We start from the raw sequence: 25,508 nt of genomic DNA, 5'->3' as shown, positions 1-25,508 counted from the left end.
ACAATGTTACAATGTCATTTAGCAGACGCTTTTATCTAAAGTGACGGACATACGAGAACAAGAACAACACAAGCAAAGATCTAGACAATAGGAAACAAGATCAGTACGGGTAACAAAGTGAGTCACGTCCATTTGGGTTCAGGTACTGCCAAGCAGTGTGAAGGCAATGCACAAAAGTAAGGAAGGATTTTTTTTTTTTTATAATAATAAAATAAGGAACATCTACAATGAAGCAACCAAACCATTTAAGATTTTCCATTATCATCATCAACAATTACCCTCACCACACTAATGACCAAAGTACCAAGTGCTGGGTCACTCAAGAGCTGAACACAGATTCCCAGAGTAGAGCAGGAAAGTGTGAGTCAACTGTAGCTGGACGACATGGTCTGCCACTGGGGACAACAGTGGAGAACAGTCTAGCTAAGTGCATAGTGCTTCCTAAAGAGCTGGGTCTTTAGCTGTCTTTTAAAGGTAGAGAGGGACTCTGCAGATCGAATGGAGTTGGCCATTCAATGTTGGCCATGGAATGTAGTGGAGTAAAAGTAATAAGTTTCTCCGAAAAATAATACTCAAGTAAAGTACAGATGCTCAAAAAATATACTTCAGTACAGTACTCAAGTACATTTACTTTGTTACTGTCCACCACTGGTAAACTCTACTTCTCAGTAAAACCCTCTGAACTAGAGGCTAAATCTACAACCAATCTCAGAGTGATGAGTCGTGTTTATATAGACGATCTTTGTAACGGAGTCTCAGCATTGACCAATCAAATTCCTCCGGGGCGTGTACTTCCGGTAGGCTCGTGCGGTCACAGTGCAGAGTGGGCGTCTGATCCGTCTTCTTCTCCAGCTCATACATGACTTCACGACCAACCTTACACAAGTTGGACAACTTCAAATCGTGAATTATTCAGTCACAGTCGGCCGGTAAAGATGACGGAAAGCTCCGCGAACAAGCTGCTGAACGGAGACGCCTGTCACCGGACTTCAAATGGGAAAAAATCCAGTAAAAATGGCTTCGTGAAGAACCACTGTCTGTTTCAGCAACCACAGAAGTACCGTCGCCCCAGAGAGAAGGTAAGAAGGCCGGACTGCTCGATACTGGAGGGGGGCTGCTGTGTTTGAGTATTAGTACACACCAGTCTGAATTAAGATCATACTGTCTGATAATCCACCATTCATTTATCATTCCTGCGCTCCTAATGCGGCAACCAAGTCCTGTTAGGTAGTGTTTTTATTTTGAAGGCTCATGAAACACGAACCCATCCTGTCACCACTGAAGTAGACTGTATAAGAGTTGTGTTAATGAAGTTTATCTTAGCTTTACTTTATATCAGCTGATGCCAAACATTGTTAACTAGCAATGCAACATTATTAAAGCTAGCTGCGATCTACTACTTCATTTCTGGCTTCCTAAATACTAAATATTCAGAATATTTTGCTTTTAAAACACAACTTTAGCTTGTAATGACTAGTGCATGCTGTGAAAGCAACACTTGTGTGTTTTAAACTTCTTGTTTGGTGGTTACCTGTCACCTGATCAGGGATGATTGTAGTGGTGACTTGTTTGTAACATTACACCCTGTTGTTTGTGTGTGTGTGTGTGTGTGTGTGTGTGTGTGTGTGACGGTGTGTGTGTGTGTGTGTGTGTGTGTGTGTGTGTGTAGCTGGTGGCGTTAGACCGGTCTCTGTTTACACTGACTCTACGATGATGATGATGAAGAGCGGTGTCTTGCTGTGTTATTACCAGAGAAGCTGTCTATCTGTGTGTGTGTGTGTGTGTGTGTGTGTGTGTGTGTGTGTGTGTGTGTGTGTGTGTGTGTGTGTCTCCTGGGAGAGGAGGGCAGGCCTGTCTCCACATGACACTTGAGCGGGAGAGGAATGTCTCCAGGCTGTGAAGGGTGTGGTCCCTCCTGGGGTAGAAAGAAAAACAGAAAACAGTTTGTGTGTGTGGAGGTGGGGTATGCAGACACACACATGCCTTTATGTTTTTTGTTTGGGTTTGTTAAAGTTTAAAACCAAAGACTGATCAATAAGTCACACCTTCTTTTTTTTTATGCTGAATGAGATGCACAAACTCATTTTTCTGAACATCACATTCCAGACTTGAGACAGCATAAAGCTGCAGGGCTGCTGATTTCAACATACAGTAGGGTTACACAATTAGGTCCAGATGTTATGGCTGTCATACCAATTGCATCTCCAGAACATCATGTCTCCATTCAGCCACAGATAAATCAATGCTGCATGCTGTACAGCAATGCTGAAAATACTCTCAGATTTTTTTAAAACTGTTTTTATTTTTATTTTTCACAGCTTGACAAACAATTTCTACATTACTTACCAACTATACAATAAAGAAAGAAAAAACAGATAATAAAAACAAATAAAGAAATATAAATTGAATATATATTAAAATGTACATATATAAAGTAATAAAAGTAATAATAAAAAAAGTAAAAATATAAGCAACTTAATATTTTTCACAGCTCGATGCACAATTTTACATTACTTACCAACTATATAATAAAGAAAGAAAAAATGAATAATAGTAAAAGACAAATAAAAACATATAAATTAAATATATATTAAAATGTACACATATGAAATAATACAAATATTAATAAGATAGTAAAAATAAAAATAAAACAACCTAATATTTTTCACAGCTTGCCGCACAATTTCTACATTACTAACCAACTAAAAAATATGTATATAATAAAAAAAACATATGCATAAAAATGTATAATAATAGTAAAAAATAGAAATAAAACACAACCTAATGACATGCTACTGTTAGATTTTTGTTGTATTACAGAGTTGAACTAGAGAACAGGCATAAGTGAAGTTATTTGATTATTTGGAGTAGCATGACGCACAGATGTAAGATATTTAATAAAGTTTTCCATAGTTTGTGTTTCCTAAATGAACAGAGCTGGTATGTTGATGACTTGTATTCAAACAGTGTCAGCGAGCCAAGATGAATGGTATTATGAACAGTACTCACCATGAGTTTCATGTAAGTTTGAAGTATTAATTTTACTATTGTTTCATGCATACAATCATATGCCCAGCCCACATGGGCTTACAAGACACCATCGAATCGTGCAGTCCAGGGTCAGAGCGCCCAGCATGATCATCCAATGTAAGGAAACTGAGGAAGAAAATTATAACAGAATAAAAAATGCAAATAATAATGCACATTACTTAAAAAGACTATCTTGTCTTCTTTTCCAGGCTCTTGAGACAAAATCAGCAAGTTTAAACATGTCAGAATCAAACAACCATTCTGTTTTTTGCACATCTGTCCACCACAATATTTCAGGCTTTTTGCAAGCAATTTCTTGAAACAATATATCTCTGAGGTCATCATAGTTTATTTCACTTTATTCAAATTCCACATCTCAGTGTCTGTTTTCTTCTGGAAGAAGACCAGATCTTAACTGTGCAACCAAAGATCTTTGGCTTCTAGATATACGAGACGTTGCATATAATTTGGAAATTAAATGATAATGGATCTGCACGTGTCCATAGTTTTTGTTTGGTCATAACATTTTCAAACCATTTTATTTCATATTTCAATTAGTTATCTTTCACAGAGTTAACAATACAGCACAACTGATTCCTGTAGGTATACAACATGTCCACCTCCTCAGAGTAGTAATGTAAAGGATTGCTGTCAGCACTTAAAAGGGAGCTTCATCCTGTCTGATGAACGCTCTGCTGGTTGTTGTGAAGGAGACTAAGTCAGGAGACCTGTCCTCTGGTGGAGCTCAGTCTTTCTTGTTGCTTTTACTCTCCAGTGATCATGGGACTGTCCTGTTAACTCCTCACGTGTTAAGTATTTGGGACATTTTCTAGTGAGTGTGAGCCGCTCTTACAGAACAGTGATAAACGTCCTCCTGGGTCAGGGTCCTCAATGGAAAAACTGATCCCTCTTTATTGACCTGGTTTTAATCTCTGTGTGCAGAGTGTGGGGAAGACGCTTGGAGGCAGGATTTTGACGAGTTGGCAGGAATAGATGTTCTCGCTAACAGTGTCTGTAATTGCTTATTTGTAAATGAGAATGCAGCTGGAAGAGGATTCGTATACTTACTCTGTTTAACATTGAATGTAAAAGCTTGTTCTTGTTGTGTATACAGCGTAACACGATCTTCATCGCACAAGCTGCAGAGTAAGCATGTGGAGTTGTAGATTTGCACAGGGTTGTCGGATGCACTGGAGAGAAGAGAGGTGCTCTGCGGTCCGGCAGTAAACGAAAGCTGCAGGTTTTTCTTTTTTCCTAGTCCCTGTTTGTCCACAGGTATAAAAAAAATGAACAAATACGACGTCAGGCGATCTCGATTTAGCTGCAGTGGTTTGTGTCTCTTTGAGCGGTGTACCTGACTGTGTTTATGTGCTCGCTGTTTGAGAGAGTCCAATGAAACCATGACTACTGGTCTAATAATTCAGTGAAAGGGACCTGTTTAACTGGCTTTTAAAACACACACACACACACACACACACACACACACACGCACACACACACACACACACACACACACACAGGAGTGCCCTCCTGTTCCCTGGCTCAGAGGTATTTCTTGGAGAAGCATGACCGGTCACATGAGCTACGGTTGCTGAGCTGCGTGCCAGAGCCTGTAATGAGTGACCTCCCTCATTTGTTTAATGTTGGCAGTTTGTAGACAGGAGACAGTTCTCCGTCCAGTTCATAATGATGCTGTTTTTCCTCTGATGAGTTGATTTGGAGCTCCTACCATGTGTGACCACATTTATACGGCCCCATAACCCAAGATCAATATTGTTATTCATAAAACTCAATGAATTAGAACCCCGGTCTGATGGCCATTTTACTGCTCTCTGGCCCATGGGGGCTTGGGCACGGTTAGGTCTCCATGAATTCATGTGCTTATTGTGGCCTTTATTGGGTCTCTTACTCTTTTCCAAGAAAAACACAGTTTGAACAAATCAGCCCTGCTGTCGTGGAGTGTGTGCCCGGCTCATGCTGGAGTAACCTGGCTGGTTTCTGTTGTAATTTATTGGGTCTGCTTAGTGAGGCAGACCCAAGTGTAAACAGAGATGAAGTATAGATAAAGCATTACTCTCTTAAAGCTGCTGTTGGTAGTTGTGATATAAACATCAGTTCTGAGTAGGGATGCACATTTGAAGTATTTTCTGTGATCTATTTTTGGAAATGTAAACGATCAATTATCAATTAATCAATAAAAAAACATTATTATTCTTATGTCAAAAACAATGCCAAATACGTTGTTTCCCCTAAATTATATTTTCTACAGCAACAAAATGCATATAACTGACCTTATTGAACACGGGTAACATGTTTAACACTGATTATCAACTATCAGGCTCATAAAAATATTCTCTGTGGACATAGTCTCATAAAGTGAAGGCTCATAATACTAACAGAAAAGTACGTCAGACCCACAGTGTCCAGTTGTCTGTCTACTCATTCTTCTTGAGAAAAATAAACGTGTATTTGGTCAGGTGTCAGCCAGGAGCGCGACCGGGTCATAATCAGTCCAGCTGCAGAAAAGCCCAGACAGCTCTGATGTTGCTGGTCTACAAACATAGCGTACTAGCAATTCCCAACATTCTGTTGTCTTTGTATCCAAAGTTAGGGAAATGTCCTGTTTTAAAGTTTTCAACCTTCTTGTTCATGTCATTGTTAGCAGCAGTTGCGTATTGATCCTCTTTAAAAAGTGGAGACCTGACGCACAGCCGCAGCCGCCAGCTGAGCGTCTCCACTGTGTGCAACACCTTTAACAGCTGATTCACATCAAAACATGCTTTAAACTTAAAACACCTCCCTGATAACTGAGTGTAATATGAGACCACATGATGACGGAAAATTGAAAACAGCAATGCGTGTTTCGAGTCATTATTTAACAATCAATCAATCAATCAATCAATCAATCAATGAAGCGATAATCGATTAATTGTGTACATCCCTACTCTGAGAGAGATTTTGAATGTCAACACTACCCCTTCCCTCTCTCCTCTTGTAACCCTGCCCACAAAAGATCGTTGAGCATGTTCTATGAGGAAGTAGTGGCTTCCCAGCCAATCAGGGCGACGTAGTGGGGCCACCACTCGTCCATCAGGACAAAGGATTGGAAATTAGCTATGATTGGTCTGTGATGATGGGAACTAGGGGAATAATAACATTGTTTGATAAAAAGGCATTGGAAAACGCAGAGATTTCGCCATAATCTCAAATTACTTCACTTACCGATGAGTACCGATGGGTATTATGACCTTTTCTCCAAACCCAGCAGAAAAGAAGTACAGTTTTTACACCATTCATACCAACAGCAGCTTTAAAGCAGATACCACCAGCAGGGGGGCTTTTTTCTCCAACTTGAAGTCTAACATTTTTACCACCAAACATGTGCTGACTTAGATTTATGTGATTCAACAGCCTGTTTTGTTTCAGTTTTCAGGTTTCACTGACCTATAATGACTCTCTGTTTTCTTCCATTTACCCCCAGAACCAGAATGTCACACACAACTCCAGCCTATACAAGAAGCCCTTCTTGGAATCATTCGAGGAGACTCCTCTGCTGGTGGCCGTGCTCACATACATGGGCTACGGCATCCTCACCATCTTTGGCTACCTCCGAGACTTCCTTCGAAGCTGGAACATAGAGAAGTGTCATGTGGCCCGAGAGAGAGAGGAGCAGAAGGTAAAAGACATATCATTTTAAAAAGCTAACTGCAACCATAGCAGACCAAAGCTCCTTATAGCAGTGTAATCAAATCTTGCCTTAATAATTACTTGTGTTGTGAGCTTAAGTTGCAAGATAGAGCATAGCTTTATTTCAACACAGCGATAAAGGTTTCAGATTCAGATGTTAGGAAATATAATCCTCCTGATGACCTGTTGTTCAAGTCGGGGCTGCTCCTGTAGCTGTCACAGCCTCCAACGTCTCTCACACCTTCCACCTTTTAAATCTCACCTGATGAGTGTTCAAAAAAACAAAGACAGCCTTTGAAGTCTTGTAACTAAGAGCTCATGTAAACTTTTCTTTGCCCTCTGCAGGATTTTGTCCCACTGTATCAGGACTTTGAAAACTTTTACACCAGGAACCTGTACATGAGGATTCGAGACAACTGGAATCGGCCTATCTGCAGCGTCCCTGGTGCTAGGATGGACGTGGTGGAGAGAGTTTCCCCCGACTATAACTGGACCTTTGAGTAAGTTGCTGCATCCACAACATACAGATGTTTTTAAAAGAGGGTTTTTTTATATTCATTTTAGAAGAAGAAGAAGAAGAAACGTACTTGATTAATCCCCATTGGGGAAATTCAATTTTTCCACTCATGTTGGTCCTGCTACACACACAGTTTGGTATACAGTATATACAATTTAATGCACCAACATGCAGTGCACTTCGGGACAGATGTCAGAGTGAAGATGCTGCCATCAAGCAGTTGGGGGTTCAGTGCCTTGCTCAAGGGCACCTCTGCAGTGCCCAGGCAAGTGAACCAGCACCTCTCCAGCCACCAGTCCACTTGCCAAACTTCATCCATGCTGGGACCCGAGCCGGCGACCCTCCAGTTCCCAAGCCAAGTCCCTATGGACTGAGCTATTGCTACTTAAAAAAAGTCTTTGTCCACAGCGGATGCAAAAAATAAAAATACTACTTCTTGAGCGAGCAATGATCGTAAGCATTGCTACTGAAATGTGTAAAGAGTGGCAAATTCAAAATTATTGACCGTCATATATTTATTCACCCTTACGCCACAGTGTAATGAAGAAGAAAAGCTAGGTTTCCTTGTAAACATACAATTAAACCTTGCATTACCGAGCAGACATAAGCAAACTGGTAGGCTGCCATCATTAACAACAATTGCCAGGTTTTGAGGAACGCTGACGCCCTAATCTCAACTTGGTTATGGCGTCAGCGCTCCTCAAAACCTCAGTTTTCGCTGTCCTCACAAATACAGACACAACATAGTTTTTAAAAATCTCTTCCTCAGTTTTCAGTGACCTAGAAGTCTGTTCACATGGGGATGAGAGGCCACAATGCAGAGAACAAACCACATCCTCACACGTGTGGATGGGGCCGTGGTGTGATTATGAGTGTTTGTTGATTAGATCCTGTGTGTGTGCACAGGGTGGTTATAGTATCAAGGCGTTGTCTTTGACAGTCATCACTCCCACAGAGGTGTGTATTTATGGGTCTCTGATGCTAAGCTCAGCCGGAAGGTTATTGATTTGCACTTTAAGTCACTGACCTTGTATGTCTGATAATAAGGATGACATCAGCAGTGATTCAGATAGTTATCTTGAAAGCTCTAGTATCCGTCACATGGCACTGAGCAGAAAACAAACAAAAAGGCAGGCCTGATAACACGGTTACAGAGCTCCTGTAAACACAATCTATTAGCAGCACAGAACTGAAACAAATGACTTTGTTAGATTTCCTTCATTTTATTGCCACAACTAAATCTGAAACACCTCCACTCTCATCAGCAAGAAAGAGTGGTGATATCTGAAGACACAACGTGCAGAACTTCAGCGTTAATTTTACAGGACGAACAATGAGAGCACATTAATTCATCTGTAGGCATTCTGTCCTGATGTAAGTGAGGTTTGTGTCTTAGTTTTCTCATCTATCTCATCTGTATGTGAGGTATGATATTCAGTTTCCAGCGGAATTCCAAACAGACAATAAACTATTGTAAACTGAGGCATTGTGTTTCCAGACAGCAAGGGCACTTGTGTTGAGGTTGATTAAAGTCGTGATATCTCTCTTTCTCTCACTCTATCTCTCTCTCAGGCACACAGGCAAAGTGGTGAAGGGTGTCATCAACATGGGCTCATACAACTACCTAGGCTTCGCTGAGAACGTCGGGGCCTGTGCTGACGCTGCTATTGAGTCCACACAAAAGTACGGAGCTGGAGTGGGCAGCACTCGGTGTGAGATGGGTAAGGGTCAAACTGAAGAGCTGCTTTTGAAAGAGCTTTAATGATTCGTAATCATCTAAGAGTCCCTTTGAGTCATGTAGTGATGAAATGGACTTTAAACCTCAGCTGGTACACGAGCGACTGCTCCCTCCCTTTTATGCGCTCTTCTTTTCAGCAGACAACAGAGGCCACAGGCATGAGTGCTTTTCAAGGGTCAAAATTAGAATGAGCTTTGAAGTTCACGTCCTTTCACCGACGCCCGTAGACTACAGCTGGCTGAGGCCTGTCTCTAACCTGGGAAGCTCGAGTGCATTTCCTTCTCATAAAACATTCACACAGCCACTTTTTATAGAATGATGTTTCAATCCAACAATGTTTACATCAGGATGTTCTAGTTTGCAGTGCCCTTTTAATCTACCTTTCCTGGAGCATGGTAGCTTTGTGCAGTAGTCAGGTCTGTCTATTTTAACCCTTCTTTTTTATTATTACATTAGTCTGACAGTGGATGCTGTAAACTAATGGACAGCTATAGAATGAATGTGTCTGTGATGCTCAGCAGACAGAGGCAGAGTTGCAGTACAGAGATGAGGGGGTCAGATTTCACAGTGTGGGGATAAGCCACATAAACAAACAAGTCACCATTAGCATGACGTTGGAGGTTATGACTCTGCAGGTCACTGAATTACCATGGATTCAGACTGAATGCAGAGGGATTACACTTTATGGAGGGAACAGAAAAACAAACAGCTCTTAGGAATAAAAGGATGGTTACATTATTCGGGTCTTGTTTTACAGACTGACGTGTTCTCTTGTTGTGTGAGGGGAGATGTAGAATCTGCTTCCAGATTTCATGATGGATGATGGCAGAAGGTTAAAATATCAGAACATTAGACTGCAGTGCTATCTACAATTACTGTTGCCATTATTCTCTGCCAGCCTCACCTTATTTTACAACCACTGGTCCCTTAAACTGACATCTGGCTGATCTTCTGCAATCACACTGCAAAAACTCAAAATCTTACCTAATTGTCTCATTTTTAGTCAAAATGTCTTATCCCAGTTGCTTTAAGATAGATTTACTTAACAAGTAACATTTGAGCAAGATAGAGGGACTTGTTTTAAGTCAATGCATCTTAAATATCTTGTTAAGTCAAATAATCTTGAAATGATCTTGTTCTGAGTTGTAATTTAGAAGAAACAAGGTTTATTTTACATTTCATACATTTGTCAAGCTGAGATCTTATTTGTAAAAGATGGATAATCTTGATTTAAGACAAACCCTTTACTTGATTTAAATCAATGCATTTCATTGCAGAATCTATCAGAAAACGGCTCCATTGATAAGACAGTAAGAAAGAAAGATTGTTTTTAAGGGTGGGTTACAGTTTTCAGGCACTGTTTCTTCTAAATCAGATAAAAATATACATCCTCAAACTACATGCACACAATGAAACACCTACTTTTCAAAATGTATTAGTGCAAAAATCTTTTTTTGGAGTGAAAAAATACTAATTGTAAGCATTCCTGGCTTATTCTGAGACACTAGACTTTAAATACTGATAAAATATTACTGAAATAAATTTTCCCTGCTAATTTTAAGATCACAGTTTTCTAAATATTCCGTCTTATTTTAAGAAATCTTACCAAGCAAATATTAAGTTTTTTCTTGTTTTTGGAGGGGCATTTTTTCCAGTACATGTAGAGTATCAATTAAAATATTTGGTGTACTTGATTTAACAAATGATGTCACACATCCTTTCTTATATGCATTGACATCCCGGACACATTGCAGTATATCTCAGCAAGTTACCTCCACTTGTTTGTCAGCAGACTGGTGTGAAAGGACTGTGTGGGGAAGTATCTGTGTTCTTCTTATATGCTGTGACCTTGTATATCTGCCTAAAGAAACAAGAACCCACTTACAGAATAAGATCTCCATATTGCTACTTGAAGGAAAAAAGTCCACAGGAAAGTGCTGTGTTGTAGTTAAACTGAGATTGTGTTGTTTCCAGGGAATCTGGACATCCACGAGGAGCTGGAGCAGCTAGTTGCCAGGTTCCTAGGTGTTGAGTCATCGATGGCTTTTGGCATGGGCTTTGCTACAAACTCCATGAACATTCCTGCTCTCACCGGAAAGGTAAGGAATTTAATTTACTTCCTCTATGTGTTGATCTTTTGTTCCTTTCAGAACACCCTGCTCTCCTTGATTAGATTACTTTTTTCTGTCTTTTTAAGGTTATGTTTGCCCCCGTACCCATCCTGTTATTGTACTGAGTGCCATTATTGGATTTACCGTTAGGTGAAAACACTGTTTCCTGTGTAGAGTAAAAACAAGCCACATTTTCTGATGTATGGCCAAGCTCAAGAGTTCAGACTGTTCCACAACACACCATTTTCCACCCAAAGCTTTCAAAACATTTTTCAAGCAGCGGGTTGGAGATTAATATTTGACAAGTCCCGGCCACTGTTGGTCCAACCCCAAAAAACCTCACAGCAGACTGTGCTTACACTCATCCTGGCTCTCTTCTTCCCTAATGTGTCTTGAGCAGGAAGTAGAAGTCTAAGCTGACAGGCGTGGGCAACCTTGTAAGTCAAAGAGCAAGTTTCCTGACAGACACGAGTGAAAAACAGATAAGCTAAGGGAGAGGGAAACGTACGACCTGACTGTAAAAGAACTGAGTCAGTACCATTGTCACATGGGTTCATAAATTTGTAACTATGCCTGTAACTTCTCAGCGTACCAGCATCATGTTGTTACCACATGATTTTGTGTTGTGTAAGGAGCCCATTCACTCATTAACCAGAAGAGGGGGGGTGATTTGTCTGAATGCCGAGGAGTGTTGACTTTAAGAGGTGGATGAAGTGTTTGCAAAAGTTGTGATGTGATGAGAAGAACTCAATTACTGAGAAATATTTTGCCTGCTTTTGATCCCCACATGTAGATATTAAACTTGTGTTAATAAGTAAAGCTTATAATCAGCTGCTTTTAATGATAGGACCTTTGCATTTTGCTCAGTCGATGCAAACTTTACAGAGTTAGGGGTCCAATTAATGATGTCCTTTATTTTAAACATAATCAAATGTATTTTGTTTCATTTGGATGATAAGTAATGGATAGAAATTAATTTCCAAACAGGAAAATAATGAGTTTTGATACAATCTCATCTGTATTTTCTGAGCGTAGAAACCCTAATGGCTTATTCATGGCCACGGGTATTCTGAGCCACAGACTGTTAAAGGTGAGAATTCACCCAAGCGAGCCAAACTGTGAGTTTATTCCAGAGACTGTGGAGGAAAGAATTTTCCTCCTCAGACAGGAATAATCAGTCTGAGCCAGAAAGCCGTTGCCTAATACTAAAAAAAACACTCCACCATGTGACGCCCTGAGGTGTTATTGTGATGCAAGCAAAGCACTTAAGAGGGCTGAACTTAAAGATTTCCCACAACCTAATCTCAAGACACTAGATGATCAGCAGTAAATCAAAACTTTGTGACACTTTTAAAATATTTTTCTCTCTCTTGTTTCTTTAGGGTTGTCTTATTCTGAGTGACGAGCTGAATCACGCGTCGCTGGTGCTGGGGGCCCGCCTGTCCGGCTCAACGATTCGGGTCTTCAAACACAACAGTGGGTAGCCTCTGATAATGACCACATGATATAAATGTGCCTTACCATACATCAAAGGAGTGCAGTAATGCAGCATACAGAGGGTTAAAAAAATAGAATTTTCAACAACATTAGTGAAGGAATTAGTTTTAATCTGCTTTACTCAACAGGAGACAGGCTACAAGTTGCCCCATGCCATGCAAACACTTAGGAACATTATTTCTGCACTTGCTTTACTTCATCCTTGAATTTGTTTAATTTAAAGTATTAAATCACACATTGGTGGGTGTAGTGTATTCAGAAATGCATATACACACAGTCACAAGATATCCTTATGTTCCTCCCTTAAAGTTATCCAAGTTCACACTCCAGACAGCCCTGGCTGCTCCGAAAACACTTTGAAGCACATCTTCAAAGGGTTGCAGTCATTAATAAATTGACTTTCATCCAATAATGAAAGAAACCTCATGTGTTTTTAAGAGGCAATAACGTCTATCCTTAGTCAATAATGGTGTTCCTCTGTGTTAAAGACATGCAGAGCCTGGAAAAGCTGCTGAGAGACGCTATCGTTCACGGGCAGCCGAGGACTCACCGACCCTGGAAGAAAATCCTCATCGTGGTTGAGGGCATTTACAGGTACGTCTTTGTCTTCTGTCACACTTATACTAGCACACACACATTCACACAGGCTTCCTGAAGATGGCCTGCATGTCATAATTAAGCTGATGAAGCTAATCAAATCAACTTTATTTCTATAGCACTTTACACACAACACAGTTGATCCAAAGTGCTTTACAACAGGAAATGAGTAAAACAAAGAGAAAATGAAATAAAAACACACAAACAGAGGAAGAGAGAGGGGAAAAAGAGTGGTAAGAGAGCAATATAATTAAAAATGAAATTAACAGTAATAATAACAACATTAATGACATGAAATACAATTAACAGTGCAGTAAGTGTCTGAGCCAGTGTGGTTAAGGGCAGTTAAAAGCTAATGAACAAAAGTGTGTTTTGAGACAACTTTTAAAAGTCTCGACAGAGGGGGAGAATCAGATGGTGGGGGGAAGAGAATTCCACAGCTTTAGGGCACAAATGGAGAAGGCCCTGTCCCCATATCTCTTTGTCCTTGATGTTCTGATAGACAGGAAGTTTTGGTGTGATGATCTGAGTGCTCTGACAGAGTGATACGGAGATATGAGTTCTGAGATGTAAGTGGGGGCCAAACCATGAAGTGCTTTATATACGAAAAGAAGGTTTTTGAAATGAATTCTGTAGCTGACCGGAAGTCAGTGTAGGGAGGCAAGAATTGGTGTTATGTGGTATTTCTTTTTTGACCTTGTCAGGATCCTGGCTGCTGCATTTTGAACTATTTGAAGGCGGGGTAATGAGGATTGAGTCATGCCAAAGTACAAGGTGTTACAGTAATTGATGCGTGATGATATGAAGGCATGACTGATGAAACTAATTCAGTTGTTTATCTTTTTAACTGCAATTTAATGTATTTTTATACCACTGCTGTATCACATGACGCCCACAGTGTTCTGGGTTTACCTTTGCACTACATTTGTCCCTTTATCTTTACATCAGAGAAAATCCATGTCAGCACTCTCAGACAATAAGGAATAGTGTTTGTCTACATTTAATGTGTTTTTTACAAGTGTTTGAGACTTTATGGTGTCACAACGTTAGGTATTGATTTACCAAGCGTACCTGAAAGTTGTTTTTATGATGTGAGCCTCTATCTCCTGCAGAATTAAACCCACATGCAGTAAAATGTATAGGGTATATAAGTATAAGAACACTCCCCTGCATTGATCTCACTTGATGCTGCACCCACATGCTGACTTTGTATTGAACACAGATATTTTCTTCTTGCGCAAAGTGTGACTAACAGTTACACAATTTCTAGTTTTGTGTCCGAGCTGTGACGACAACCCTCCCTTATATCACTTTGTTTAAATAAAGAAAAGAATGGCACTTTGGAAATGTGCCCATTCTCCTTTAATCAGGATGCATTCCTTGGTGTTGACAGTATACCTACTGTAAAAGCAATCAATCCTGTTGATCAATACAGTTGTCAGAGAGACAGCCTGACATAATCAGTGCCCTTTACTAATGCAATGTTAATGGAGCTTCATTTCCTCTGGGATTTGGGGGAGAAAACACTTCAGCTGCTGTAGCAGACAGTGCCTACTCAGACATTAACACCTTCATATTCAGAGCTACACAGAGGTTAGACAGTTTCTGTTAAGGGTCGTCTGCTCACACGCTCCCTGTGTTACTCTGCGGCTTCATGGTCAGATAGTTGATGTTATTTAGTCGACACAATTCTCCACACAGAAGAAAGAAAGCTCATTACTTTCACTTACACTGTTTATTAATGAGGTCTAAGAATGTCTTTGACTTGTGGGACTGCTCTTTATCATTGTATCATTGTTCTGTCTTGTAGTATGGAGGGGTCAGTTGTGCGCCTGCCTGAGGTCATTGCTCTGAAAAAACGCTACAAGGCGTACCTGTACCTGGACGAGGCCCACAGCATCGGAGCCATGGGGCCCAACGGCAGAGGAGTAGTGGACTACTTTGGCCTGGATCCTAAAGACGTAGACATCATGATGGGAACATTTACCAAGAGCTTCGGTGCTGCCGGAGGATATATCGGAGGGAGAAAGGTTGGTTGTTCAAAATACGTAGCCTTCTGTGTTTTAAGGAAAGAAAGGCACACTGGATGCATTAGCTGGAGCACTCTCTCTTCCTCTTTAGAGAAACTTAAACATTTCCTAAATGCAGACGCCCAGCAGAAGTGTGTCATTCACTTTCAGTATTCGTCATAACGCTTACCAGCAATGGAAAATACAACTTCCTGTTTTTCTGAAGAGAAAGAGATTTCAGTCAGAGTAGAGCTGTACTCGTGTACGTGTTACGAAAGATCTACAGCACATATATTGAGCGTATGTAACTACATCTTTATTTACTACTGAAATATTACTCCTGTGTTTTGAAAAGACAAGAAACACTTAAGCACATACAACAATGTCAAAAGATGGACAGTGGTTATTCCCAAGCTATCCAGATGATGGCGCTTTTTACTTAAATGAAAACACACTTCACTGAACTATTTAGTGTCAGTTCTAAAGGTTCTTAAGTATATTTTTATGTCCTTATGTGCATGTGTAATAATGTTTTAAGATATATATTAATATAAATACGTTGTCTCTTATTTAGTAAAAAAGAACTGCTTTAAGCCAACCTGTAGCCACCTTCAGTAATCTGTAACCTTAGGACAATTGTTTTGTTAAGCTCTTTTTATACTTCCAGTTAAAGGTGCAATATTTAGACCCCGTAACGTCTCACCTTCAGCATGAATGTCTAAGATGCTTTTGTCAGTCAGGCTTATGTCAACTTAACAGAGACACACTGCATAGTTAAATACAAAACCAACCTCAGCAGAAGGTAAAACAATCTTCACCACTATATGCAACCAGGGGATGAAACAAGGATGAAATACAAAATATAACAGTTTTCTGTGGGTCAAATGGATATATAGGGCCTCTTGTTTCTCATTGGGAAAAACTGAGGGAGGACCAAAGTGCAGATTCAAAATCAAAGGTTTTAATAAACAAAAGAACAGAAGGTACAAACAAAACTGAAATGACCAAGAAACTAACTCCAAAAAGTCTAAAATAGAACACAGACGTATAATGATCCAACACAGGACAGGGGAAACAGAGAAACTAAATACACAGAGTAATCAACACAGGTGTGGAACACAGGACACAGGTTCATTAAAAAAGGAGGGAAACACACAAGGGCAGGTAATAAAACTAAACTGGAAACACAGGGATCAAGAACTACAAAATAAAACAGGAAACACAACGGACCGGACTAAGAAACACAAGAGAATACACAAAAGGAATACAACAAGAGACATGGATCACTAAACACAAGGATGACAGGTTCACTAATACAAAAACAGACAGGCAGAAAACAGGAAAAAAGTAAACACCAACCCATGACATATTTTCTACAGGGAAAGTAAATGTGCATAGTAGAGCTCAATATTGCTGTCGCCTTGTTGTCTCTCTGACCTTTCTTTCCCTGTGGATGTCATGCCACTGGATTGAAATAAGTAAATGCTTTGATATGTGGATTTAAGATCATCACCTAAGGCACCAAGTATTACAAATAAGCCTTGTCCAGTGTAGCTTGAAACCCCTCAGCTTGTTCGGGCAAATGACTCACGACAGGATCAACTAGTTTTCCGGTTCTCTCTGCTCAGACATCAACATACAGTATATTTTGTTGTCTGTATCCACTTTTGTATTTTAACCTAATTTTTTCAGATGCATTTAAACTAATTCTATGATCTTTAATTAGTCTGTAGTACAACTTGACACACGGGTGCTTTTAGGCATTATTCTGTCTTTAATACAAACTCATTTGTAAAGCTCTCAATTGTTTTCCCCTCCAGTGTGGGAAGACTTGAATTCTCTTCACCTCTGTTTTCTATCCCTGACAGAAATACATTGTTTTTAATATCCTGCTGCAACTTTTTCAGTCAGATATGGAATTATAACTCGTGAATTTATTAACCATTGTCTCAACCGCCTCGCTCCATTTTTTTTCCTTTTCACAAAATGTTGAAATTAAATGTTTTGCAGATACTATTATTATTAGAAAATTGAGCAAATGTTTTATAATTTCTCTGTCAGGAACTGATCGACTACCTGCGGCGCCACTCTCACAGCGCTCTGTACGCCACATCTATTTCCCCCCCTGTGACCCAGCAGATTATCACCTCTATGAGGAGCATCATGGGAGAGGACGGGACTACACTGGGTAGGTGCCACAAAATGATACCTGTCACTGAAAAGTGCTTTTCTGCACTGGTAGCAACATTATGTGAAGAGAAGGGAGCATTTTGTGGGGAACATTCAATTGATATGTTTCTATCAAACTCACAGATAGTGTGTAAATTAGTATCTGCACTGGTTGACTTACCCTTGCTATTTCAGCATCATGAAATGTCAAAGATGTCTTGGTCCCTTGTGTTGTGTAAGTCTGATTTGAGATGGCAAAGTGGTTGTAGTTGGTATGAGCTTCCCTCAGAGACCACAAGATGGCAGTACAAACCTTTAGATTCATTTCTACAAACCTGAGAGGAGTGCTTCACAGATCCTTTTTTTCCCCTACTTTCGTTGACTTTCCCACCTTTTGCACTTTGGCTCTTTCATGCAGATAGTGCTTGTTACCCATGTCAAGTTTTGCTTTCCAGCCTAGAGATAAAGGCTCCTATCTGTGGCCCACTGGTAATTATTAACTAGGAAATAAAGGTGTGTAACAAGCTCTTTGACATGTGCAAACTCTTTCGAGGTATAACGTAAATGCCACATGGGGACACTAAAGTATTTCCTGTGTTTGCATTCTCACCAAGCGGCAACCTCTAGTCTCAAAGTGTGAAGCCCATGAGGAAGTGTTATAAACTGTAGTTCATCGAGAATCCGCTTGAGGCTGGCTGCAGAAACACCAGGCACCACATAGACACCAATTCAAAAAAGGCGATCTTTGCAGCATTAATAAACATGTTTACAGCCTGGTTCAAAAAAAAAGGCTTGGCTCTATGTAGCTACTTTCTCTATCGGCACACACTGTACGGGGTGTGAATTTTTTTCTAATGTGACGGTTCAGAAGATATTAAGATTACAGGTTTTTGCCCAAATAAGGACATTACTGACTTGACTCCTGGACGGGAACACATAGCTGTTGGCTAGGAAGCTCAAACCCCTCCTCTTTCTCACACTCTGCCTGGTTGAGTTCCGCATTTCCAATATGGCTGCCGCCGTCGATTGGCTTCAAAACAGCGCTCAGGAACAGATGGGTGATGTCACGGATACTACGTCTATTACTTATAGTAATGGTCTATAATTCTCACCAAGCCAGGCTCTGGTCGTATGTATATAAAAGTCGTATGTATTTTTAAGTTGTAATGATTTTCTGTTAAGAAATGTGACATGATCTTAAATTTAGAAACCAGTAAAAATCTGTTAAAAATAAAAACTAGTGGCTTAAAATGTGGATCACATCTCTATATTTTAGAGTGGTTACATTAGCTTTTGAAAGCAACTTTTGTAAGCTGAGGACTTGTTTTTAGTGTTACTCTTTTCCCTCCATCTATCTGTGAATGGTAATACAGTATGTCTTCATAGTAGTCCCTGACAGCAATCGTGTTTCAGAATCTGCATTTATAAAGCTGTTTGGTAGGCCCAGACCTCCTCTCCTGTATTCAGCCAGGCAGATAGATGGTCTTCGTGAAGTGTTGGTATGCTGACTTTTCTACCCTTTTTCCCTTTATGGCTTTCAGATGTGTGCTTCTTTGTGTATGTGTGCTTCTTTGCCTTCATGCTGGGTACAAAGCAGCATGGTGCTGAGGGCCAGAGATCCATGCAGATCAAACTCTGTTGGACTCATCTCCTACACAAACAAACAGATCCCGAAGTTTTGTTTTTCTTGCAGGGCGGCACCCCTTAACTCTTTTATAGGGCCTGATTGATGCCGGCTCCTTTAACATGCTGATGTAGGATCAGATTACCTCACTCCCCAGTCATTGAATCATTAGGTCCTGGAGTAAACACCTGGGGCAAACTTGTAAAAAACGGCTGTTCCACAATGTCATCAGCTCTTACTCAGAATCTGCTCTGAGCAGAGAAAGCCTGACTGTCTGACCTTTTAACATATCCCAGTTTAGAGGACTAACAATGACAGTCTGATTGGTTGCAGCCCTGTCACTCTTTGAAATTCAGCCCTTTGAAGATCCAGACACTGACACAGACTTGAAGTGACAGTCGAGAGCTGCCTGCTAACAGTTTGTTTCTGTGTTGGAGTCACTGAGGACGGCTGCTCATGGTTCCTGGCATTGGTCTGCATTGAAATGTGACATTTGTCGTTTGAAGCTCACATCAATCAAATATGTGGATGGGAAGTAAAAGCAGAAGATGGGCAAAGCTTTCTTCAACATGAAAAGAACTCAGAAATGTCTGAATATCATACTTCATTTTTTCGTTTTATCCATCAGTGCTGAGAATAGCTTTGGATTCCTTGACTGTGGAAAAAGACGTCTGGATAAATATAATGTCAGACTTTGTTGTGTCTCAGGATGCTTTGAAGTCGTGGTGTTTCTCTTCTGTTTTTCAGCACAGCCAGGCAGATGTGTGTTGCTGTTGGCGTTTTCCAGCCATATGGCTATTTGTTTGGTTAAGATGCTATCTGTGGAGGTTCAGCCTGAGGATTCAAGGAGTGAATCCGCAGTGTGCATCAGACTGACACGTGAGGATTGATGCCTGTTTGGTTTCAGCTCCTTGACCCAGACTTTTAAGAGTCTCAGTTGTCTTCAAAAGCAGATGATGTTCTGTCCAGTATGTGTAGGACGTGACACAAGACATGGATGTACTTATGCGTGCTGGGCTAAGTCCTGGATTTATTGGTTGTTTTGCTGGTTGAGATGTCACTGGAGCAGGACCTGGGATTTCTCGCTGGCTTCATGGAGCTGCTGTTTTATTTGTCCCAACATTGAAAACACAAAGCCCTCAACAGACCCAGTGTTTAGACTTTATGTGATTATGAAGCTGTGCTAACCAAAATGGTAACAAATGAACATCAAATTCATGTTCCCCTATTATCATTGTTAAAACTATAAAATGCTGATATTTTTTAAATTTGCATTTCAAAGTTTCAGAGTGCCGACTGCTGCTCTCTCTCTAAAGCAGGGGTGACAAACGTGCGGCCCGCGGGAGGTTCCAATCTGGCCAGCGGAACGACTTTGCAAAGTGAAAAAATTACAGAGAAGACATTAACTGTCATTAACAATAAAAGTAACTACTATTTCAAATTTGTCCTCTGGGGGTCGCATAATATCATAGTGCTGACGGAGTGAGAGAAAATAGATTACTTGCTGTTTGCATGGTCCGGTTGAGATTCATAAAGACCTTTTAGAGCGCTATAAGATGATCCACTAACTACTAGCACTAGCACTACACTCCTGCATACAACACTATCCAGCAAGCAAACAATTCATTCTGGAGCTGAGGGGTCCAAAGCAGTCAACTTTACCTTCTTCATTATTATAATCTCTCTGTTCTTTTGCTGTTAACATTACACTCTGTGACAGGTGAATAGATAACCTGTGTGTTTGGTGTGTTCGCATCAGGTTTCAGTGCTTAAAGAGTAAAATATTCGTCCCCACTATGAGACTCGTCATGGCAAAAAATACAACAGCTGGTTTTGTAGAAAGATAGTTCATTAAATGTGAACATTTTCAGAATGCACTAAAACAAAAAGAAACATTTAGAGTTTTCGTTGTTTATAGGTTATAACTTATTATGTTATGATCTTACTGGTCCGGCCCACTTCAGATCAACTTGGGCTTTATGTGGCCCCTGAACTGAACTGAGTTTGACGCCCCTGCTCTAAAGCATCCTGGGCTCCTTATACAGCACATTAAAAATGCAGATAATTATAGTGGTGGATGGTTACAAAGGTACATCATATTTCCCTCTGACGCAGTTTCATGAGAGAGCGTTAGAACCAGCACACCTGCACATGCTTTCATACTGACTCAAAGTGTGTGAGGTCAGAAAACTTCATTATTCTTAAGAGGAATAAAAAGGTTGATCTAACAGCATTGACGAGGAAGAGCCGTCTGTGTGTACCAACAGCTGATGAGAAACGGTCCAATCAGAGAAGTTAAGAGGAAACTCCTCTGATAGTGCTCTGTGGGTGTGGAGGGTCTCTTAATGATGTGTTTTCATGCTGTTTTGACATTCAGTATTAAGCTAAATAATTAGCTGTACTCACATCTTGGCCTCTTTGTGTTTTCTGCTTTCAGGTGCAGATCGCCTCAGGCAGCTATCACAGAACACCACCTACTTCCGCAGGAAACTCCGCGACATGGGCTTCATCATCTACGGCAATGATGACTCCCCTGTAGTACCCATGATGCTCTACATGCCTGCCAAAATTGGGTGTGTGTTCCTCCTCCATTTCAGATAATTTAATACATTTCCATCCTTTTGAGATCTGGGATAATTAGTATGAATTATTGGAGGGCTCTGAATGATTTCACTTTTGGAACAGACATAAAGGCTTGTGCTCTTAATTTCAGTGATTTTCCTCACTCTTGTCCCTTTCTACAAATAGAATTTGACTTAATGTGTGGAAAGCTGTTTATGATTTTAGGTTCACACATTAAAGAAAAAAAACACGTAAGATGTGGCTGTGGTGTTGGTGGAGAAGTTGGACTTTCCATGCGTTGCCCTGCGTCTCATGTCGCCGTTGCTTTTCAGGGCGTTTGGTCGGGAGATGTTAAAGAGGAACATCGGAACAGTGGTCGTCGGCTTCCCAGCAACACCCATCATTGAGTCGAGGGCACGTTTCTGTATTTCGGCCGCCCATAGCAGAGAGATGCTCGACACAGTAAGTCATCCTGATGTCCCAATCACTGCCTGACACACAAAAGTGATAAAACATACATATTCTTTATTCCAAAAGCTAAAAGAAGTAGAAGAGATCAAATGATATAAAGGTTTAAATTTGATTCTAGACGTTTGTTTTCATCAGAGACATTCCTTTTATTTATAATTGCTGCGAAGGCCTGTGGCTGATGATGAGTGACATAATCGATGGCTCCTTTATACTTACATGCCTTCTTTTACTGGATTTATGTAAAGCAGAACTCTTTCTTAGATGTCTTGCCATAAAAGGATCTTTGAAAACAGGGTATTCAAAATTTCACAATCAGAATGAAAATGACTGTCATCTGAAATGTAAAGAGAAAAAACCTCTGAACTCTGCTGAGGATGTTACAGAACAGACTTATACTGCTGAAGACTTCATTTTATCCTAACATGATACAAGGCTAAAGGTTCTTTTCAGCTGTTGTCAGCCTACAGAGTCCCGGTCTTAGTGTGCCTGCTGAATAATAACGCTCCCAGTATGTCCTTTATTATAAAACAACTTGGAAAGCCAAGCTGTCTTGAAGTATTACAGCATGGCTCAGACAGAGGCTTTTATTTGAGCTGCTCTGTCTCTCCAAAGACACTTCATTCATCTTCCTGAGGAGCACGTCAACACCGTTTGTAATAGTCCATTTAAAGGGCATCGGCCTGCCTTTGTAGAGCACTTTGAGGAGCCGATTTTTCCGTCTTTGGAAAAGCCAGCCCTCGCTATTTCTCCAAGCATGGAATCAAGAGGAAAAAAAAAAGGTCAGGAGGAAGGTAAATTGTTTCCAGGTGCTCTGCAGTGTTGCAATGCTGATACAGTCTCTTGTGGAAAGAAGTTGAGGGAGTTAGTGTTCAGTTGTGGTTCTTGCAGGGAGCCCTCTGTCATGTTAAGTGCTTAAAAGTCCACGTGCAATTAAAGCTTATCACTTCATTTGTCACCTCGGGAGCAATCCTCTTTTAAGATTTGTTTGGTGTGTAATCCGCTCATCTTAAGGGCTTTTCTTTCATCTGGCTATCTTCATTATTTTGATTGACATAAATAATTTTGGTTTCACACTAATAGCTGTTTTCCTGTTCTTTTGCCAGGCGTTGGCAGCCATTAGTGAAGTGGGCGACCTGCTGCAACTTAAATACTCCAGACGTGAGCAGCCTCTTCCCTCTCTGGGGTGGATGTCTGAGGAGAGTCTGCTTCAGGACTGAGCCTGATCATTCACACCCCTACCCTTTCTGTATATTTTCACATTTTACATCACCTTTTTATTTTGTCCCTTGTTTTCCTCTGAGCCACTCTCTCCACCGTATCCTACACATTTCTTCACCTCAGACCCAAGTGGACCCAAAGTCTTCACAGGTTACCTAACGTTTTGTGAAAACTGCATTGCTCATTAGCCTTGGTGCATTATGGGACCTGACCAGAACTCCCCTCATCTTCCTGTATGTGTCAGATGTTACAAAGTGCATTCAGAGCCTTTCAGTTTGTCCTAACTTATTGTGACTGCATCTATCCAAGTCTTATTCCTGTGAGCACATCGAATGTGTATCTTATTTGTGCAATAATAACAACAACATGGAGTTTCTTTGTAATTCAAACAACCTAGAGCAAAGTAGACAGAATCCTGCCATGAGTTTCTACTCTTGGGCTTAGAAAAAATAAATCTGATCATAGCTATGACGTACACGAGAGGAAAAAATTATATATGTAAATAATATTTATCCAGGAGTTTGCTATATACTGCCTTAGGGTGGCATCCCAAACTTCAAAGAGAGATACATTTTTTCACAGGAGTAACATCAGCATGTTAACTCCACATGTATTTATCTGATGGCTTTTTCTTTTCTAATCACTTTTACTTGAATAGAGAGTAGAGAATAACGGGTTCTTTCCCTAACCAAAGGATATACTGTATGTGTATAGATATGTTTTCTACCTGTTCTCTTAAAATGAAAAGCAGATGTTCAAAAAGAAAAGCCTTTAACGGGGGAAGATACCCAGGGAGCAAGTCTTAAGGAATATTTTTTACTGCTTATTTTCTATAAATATTTTTCAGCCTTATTTACTGTTTACACCTGCACTCAAAAAACTTGAGCCCAGTGTCTTTAACATTTCTATAAGCTAATGAGCTCCATGTGTAATATATTTCCCCCCACATAAAGTCGTTCTCACTCAAGTGCTTTCATATGAATCAGCGTTGACACGATCTCTGAGCATGATGACACGCTGTATCCTAGATCTGTACGTATGATGATGACGCTCCTGTGCGTATCTGATGTGCAGACAGCTTTATTTATTGAAAACGTCTTTGTCATCTCTTAGCTTTGTTATTTTTGTAACTGTTTTGTGAAAGGCAGCTCCAAATGAAAGGTGTGCATCTTATCTGACTACTTTACCATGTCTTAACTTCAGTGCCAGCACTACTGATAGGCATCTTGATGCACAGATGACGTAGTCACTGAAAATAGAAAGATATATTTGGGTATGCTTTTAACGTCATTGAGTTTTGTTTTGTTTTTTCATTTAATTTATCATCCGTAGTCTGGAATGACATTCCCTGTCAAAATGTTTTATTGTCTCGTGTGTTTTGCTGTTTTTGTCTGAATATTGTGTGTGAGGTTACCCCAAACATGACCTACATGCCATGATCAAACATCCCTGTCACCTGTGTTTGTGTTCTATCACTTATTTGATGTGAATTGAAGGCTGTGTCAGCGTGCCCAGTCAAAAAGCTGGCCGATATCTGGCAATGTAACCATTCCTGTAAATGTTCATCGAAGTGATATAATACAACTCCAGTTAAGAGATGTGTTTCCTTATGTTTTGGGATTATTAGCACAGCATGACTGCTGTTTGGGGTATCCTTTTTAAGTGTCCATTCATTACACATTGATTGCATTTTTGTCTTTGAGTGAGTCATTCCAACATTGTTTCTGTTGTGCAGAAAATTGCTTGAACAACCCAGTGATGCATTTGCTTTTAATAAATATGATTTTAAAGGTGGAACAAACTATGATCTGGGATTGCATTCTTCAGAAACACGCTCTGACATAAAACAGAACAATTGTCTATTTGTCAACACTGTGCATTGACTGTTCGTTAAGCTTCTACATTTCTGTCTATGGAGGAAGAAATGTTTATACAAACAGCAACATGACTTTCTTTCACCCACGTTTCCCTCGCTGAAACTGAGGAATAAAAGTCAAGAGATTACTCTGCTCTTTGATGTAATGTGGCATGTTCCAGCTAACCTACCACACACCTGCAGACTGACCTGCAGTGACCATCGGGAAAACTTCTCTATCAGTTGTTTTTGCCCTTGGAGTTTTATTTGAGTTGAAGATAAACCACTTAGAGGAGTTTGTAAAGCCATGATGTTTGTTGACCATGCTGTTGGGAACAGTGCTGATTAAATCACTTTCTTTATACCAAGTCCTGGAATGGGTTTGTATTATTTATAGCAGGCTCCCACACAGACTGTTGTCAC

At 40.3% G+C, this 25,508-nt stretch overlaps 1 protein-coding gene across 1 annotated transcript; it reads left to right on the top strand.

The window, feature by feature from the left end:
• Window positions 1–812: 812 nt before the first annotated feature.
• Window positions 813–25,031, top strand: sptlc2b (serine palmitoyltransferase, long chain base subunit 2b). Its single transcript, XM_034699672.1, has 12 exons — window positions 813–1,079; window positions 6,512–6,706; window positions 7,063–7,217; window positions 8,807–8,955; window positions 10,947–11,071; window positions 12,466–12,559; window positions 13,069–13,174; window positions 14,988–15,207; window positions 17,248–17,374; window positions 21,417–21,552; window positions 21,874–22,003; window positions 23,116–25,031. The coding sequence occupies exons 1-12, from the start codon at window positions 936–938 to the stop codon at window positions 23,227–23,229; spliced, it is 1,695 nt and encodes a 564-aa protein (XP_034555563.1). The 5' UTR covers window positions 813–935; the 3' UTR covers window positions 23,230–25,031.
• Window positions 25,032–25,508: the final 477 nt, after the last annotated feature.

This window comes from Notolabrus celidotus, chromosome 13, assembly GCF_009762535.1.
Source record: "Notolabrus celidotus isolate fNotCel1 chromosome 13, fNotCel1.pri, whole genome shotgun sequence".
NCBI classification, from domain to species: Eukaryota; Metazoa; Chordata; class Actinopteri; order Labriformes; family Labridae; genus Notolabrus; species Notolabrus celidotus.
This window is presented reverse-complemented; position numbering and strand designations above follow the sequence as displayed.

Excerpts from the sequence above, each read along its gene's own strand:
- sptlc2b (XM_034699672.1), top strand. The coding sequence starts at position 936 with ATGACGGAAAGCTCCGCGAACAAGCTGCTGAACGGAGACGCCTGTCAC. Across the intron at positions 6,707-7,062 it reads GAGAGAGAGAGGAGCAGAAG|GATTTTGTCCCACTGTATCA; the intron begins GTAAAAGACATA and ends TGCCCTCTGCAG. Across the intron at positions 17,375-21,416 it reads AGAGGACGGGACTACACTGG|GTGCAGATCGCCTCAGGCAG; the intron begins GTAGGTGCCACA and ends TTCTGCTTTCAG.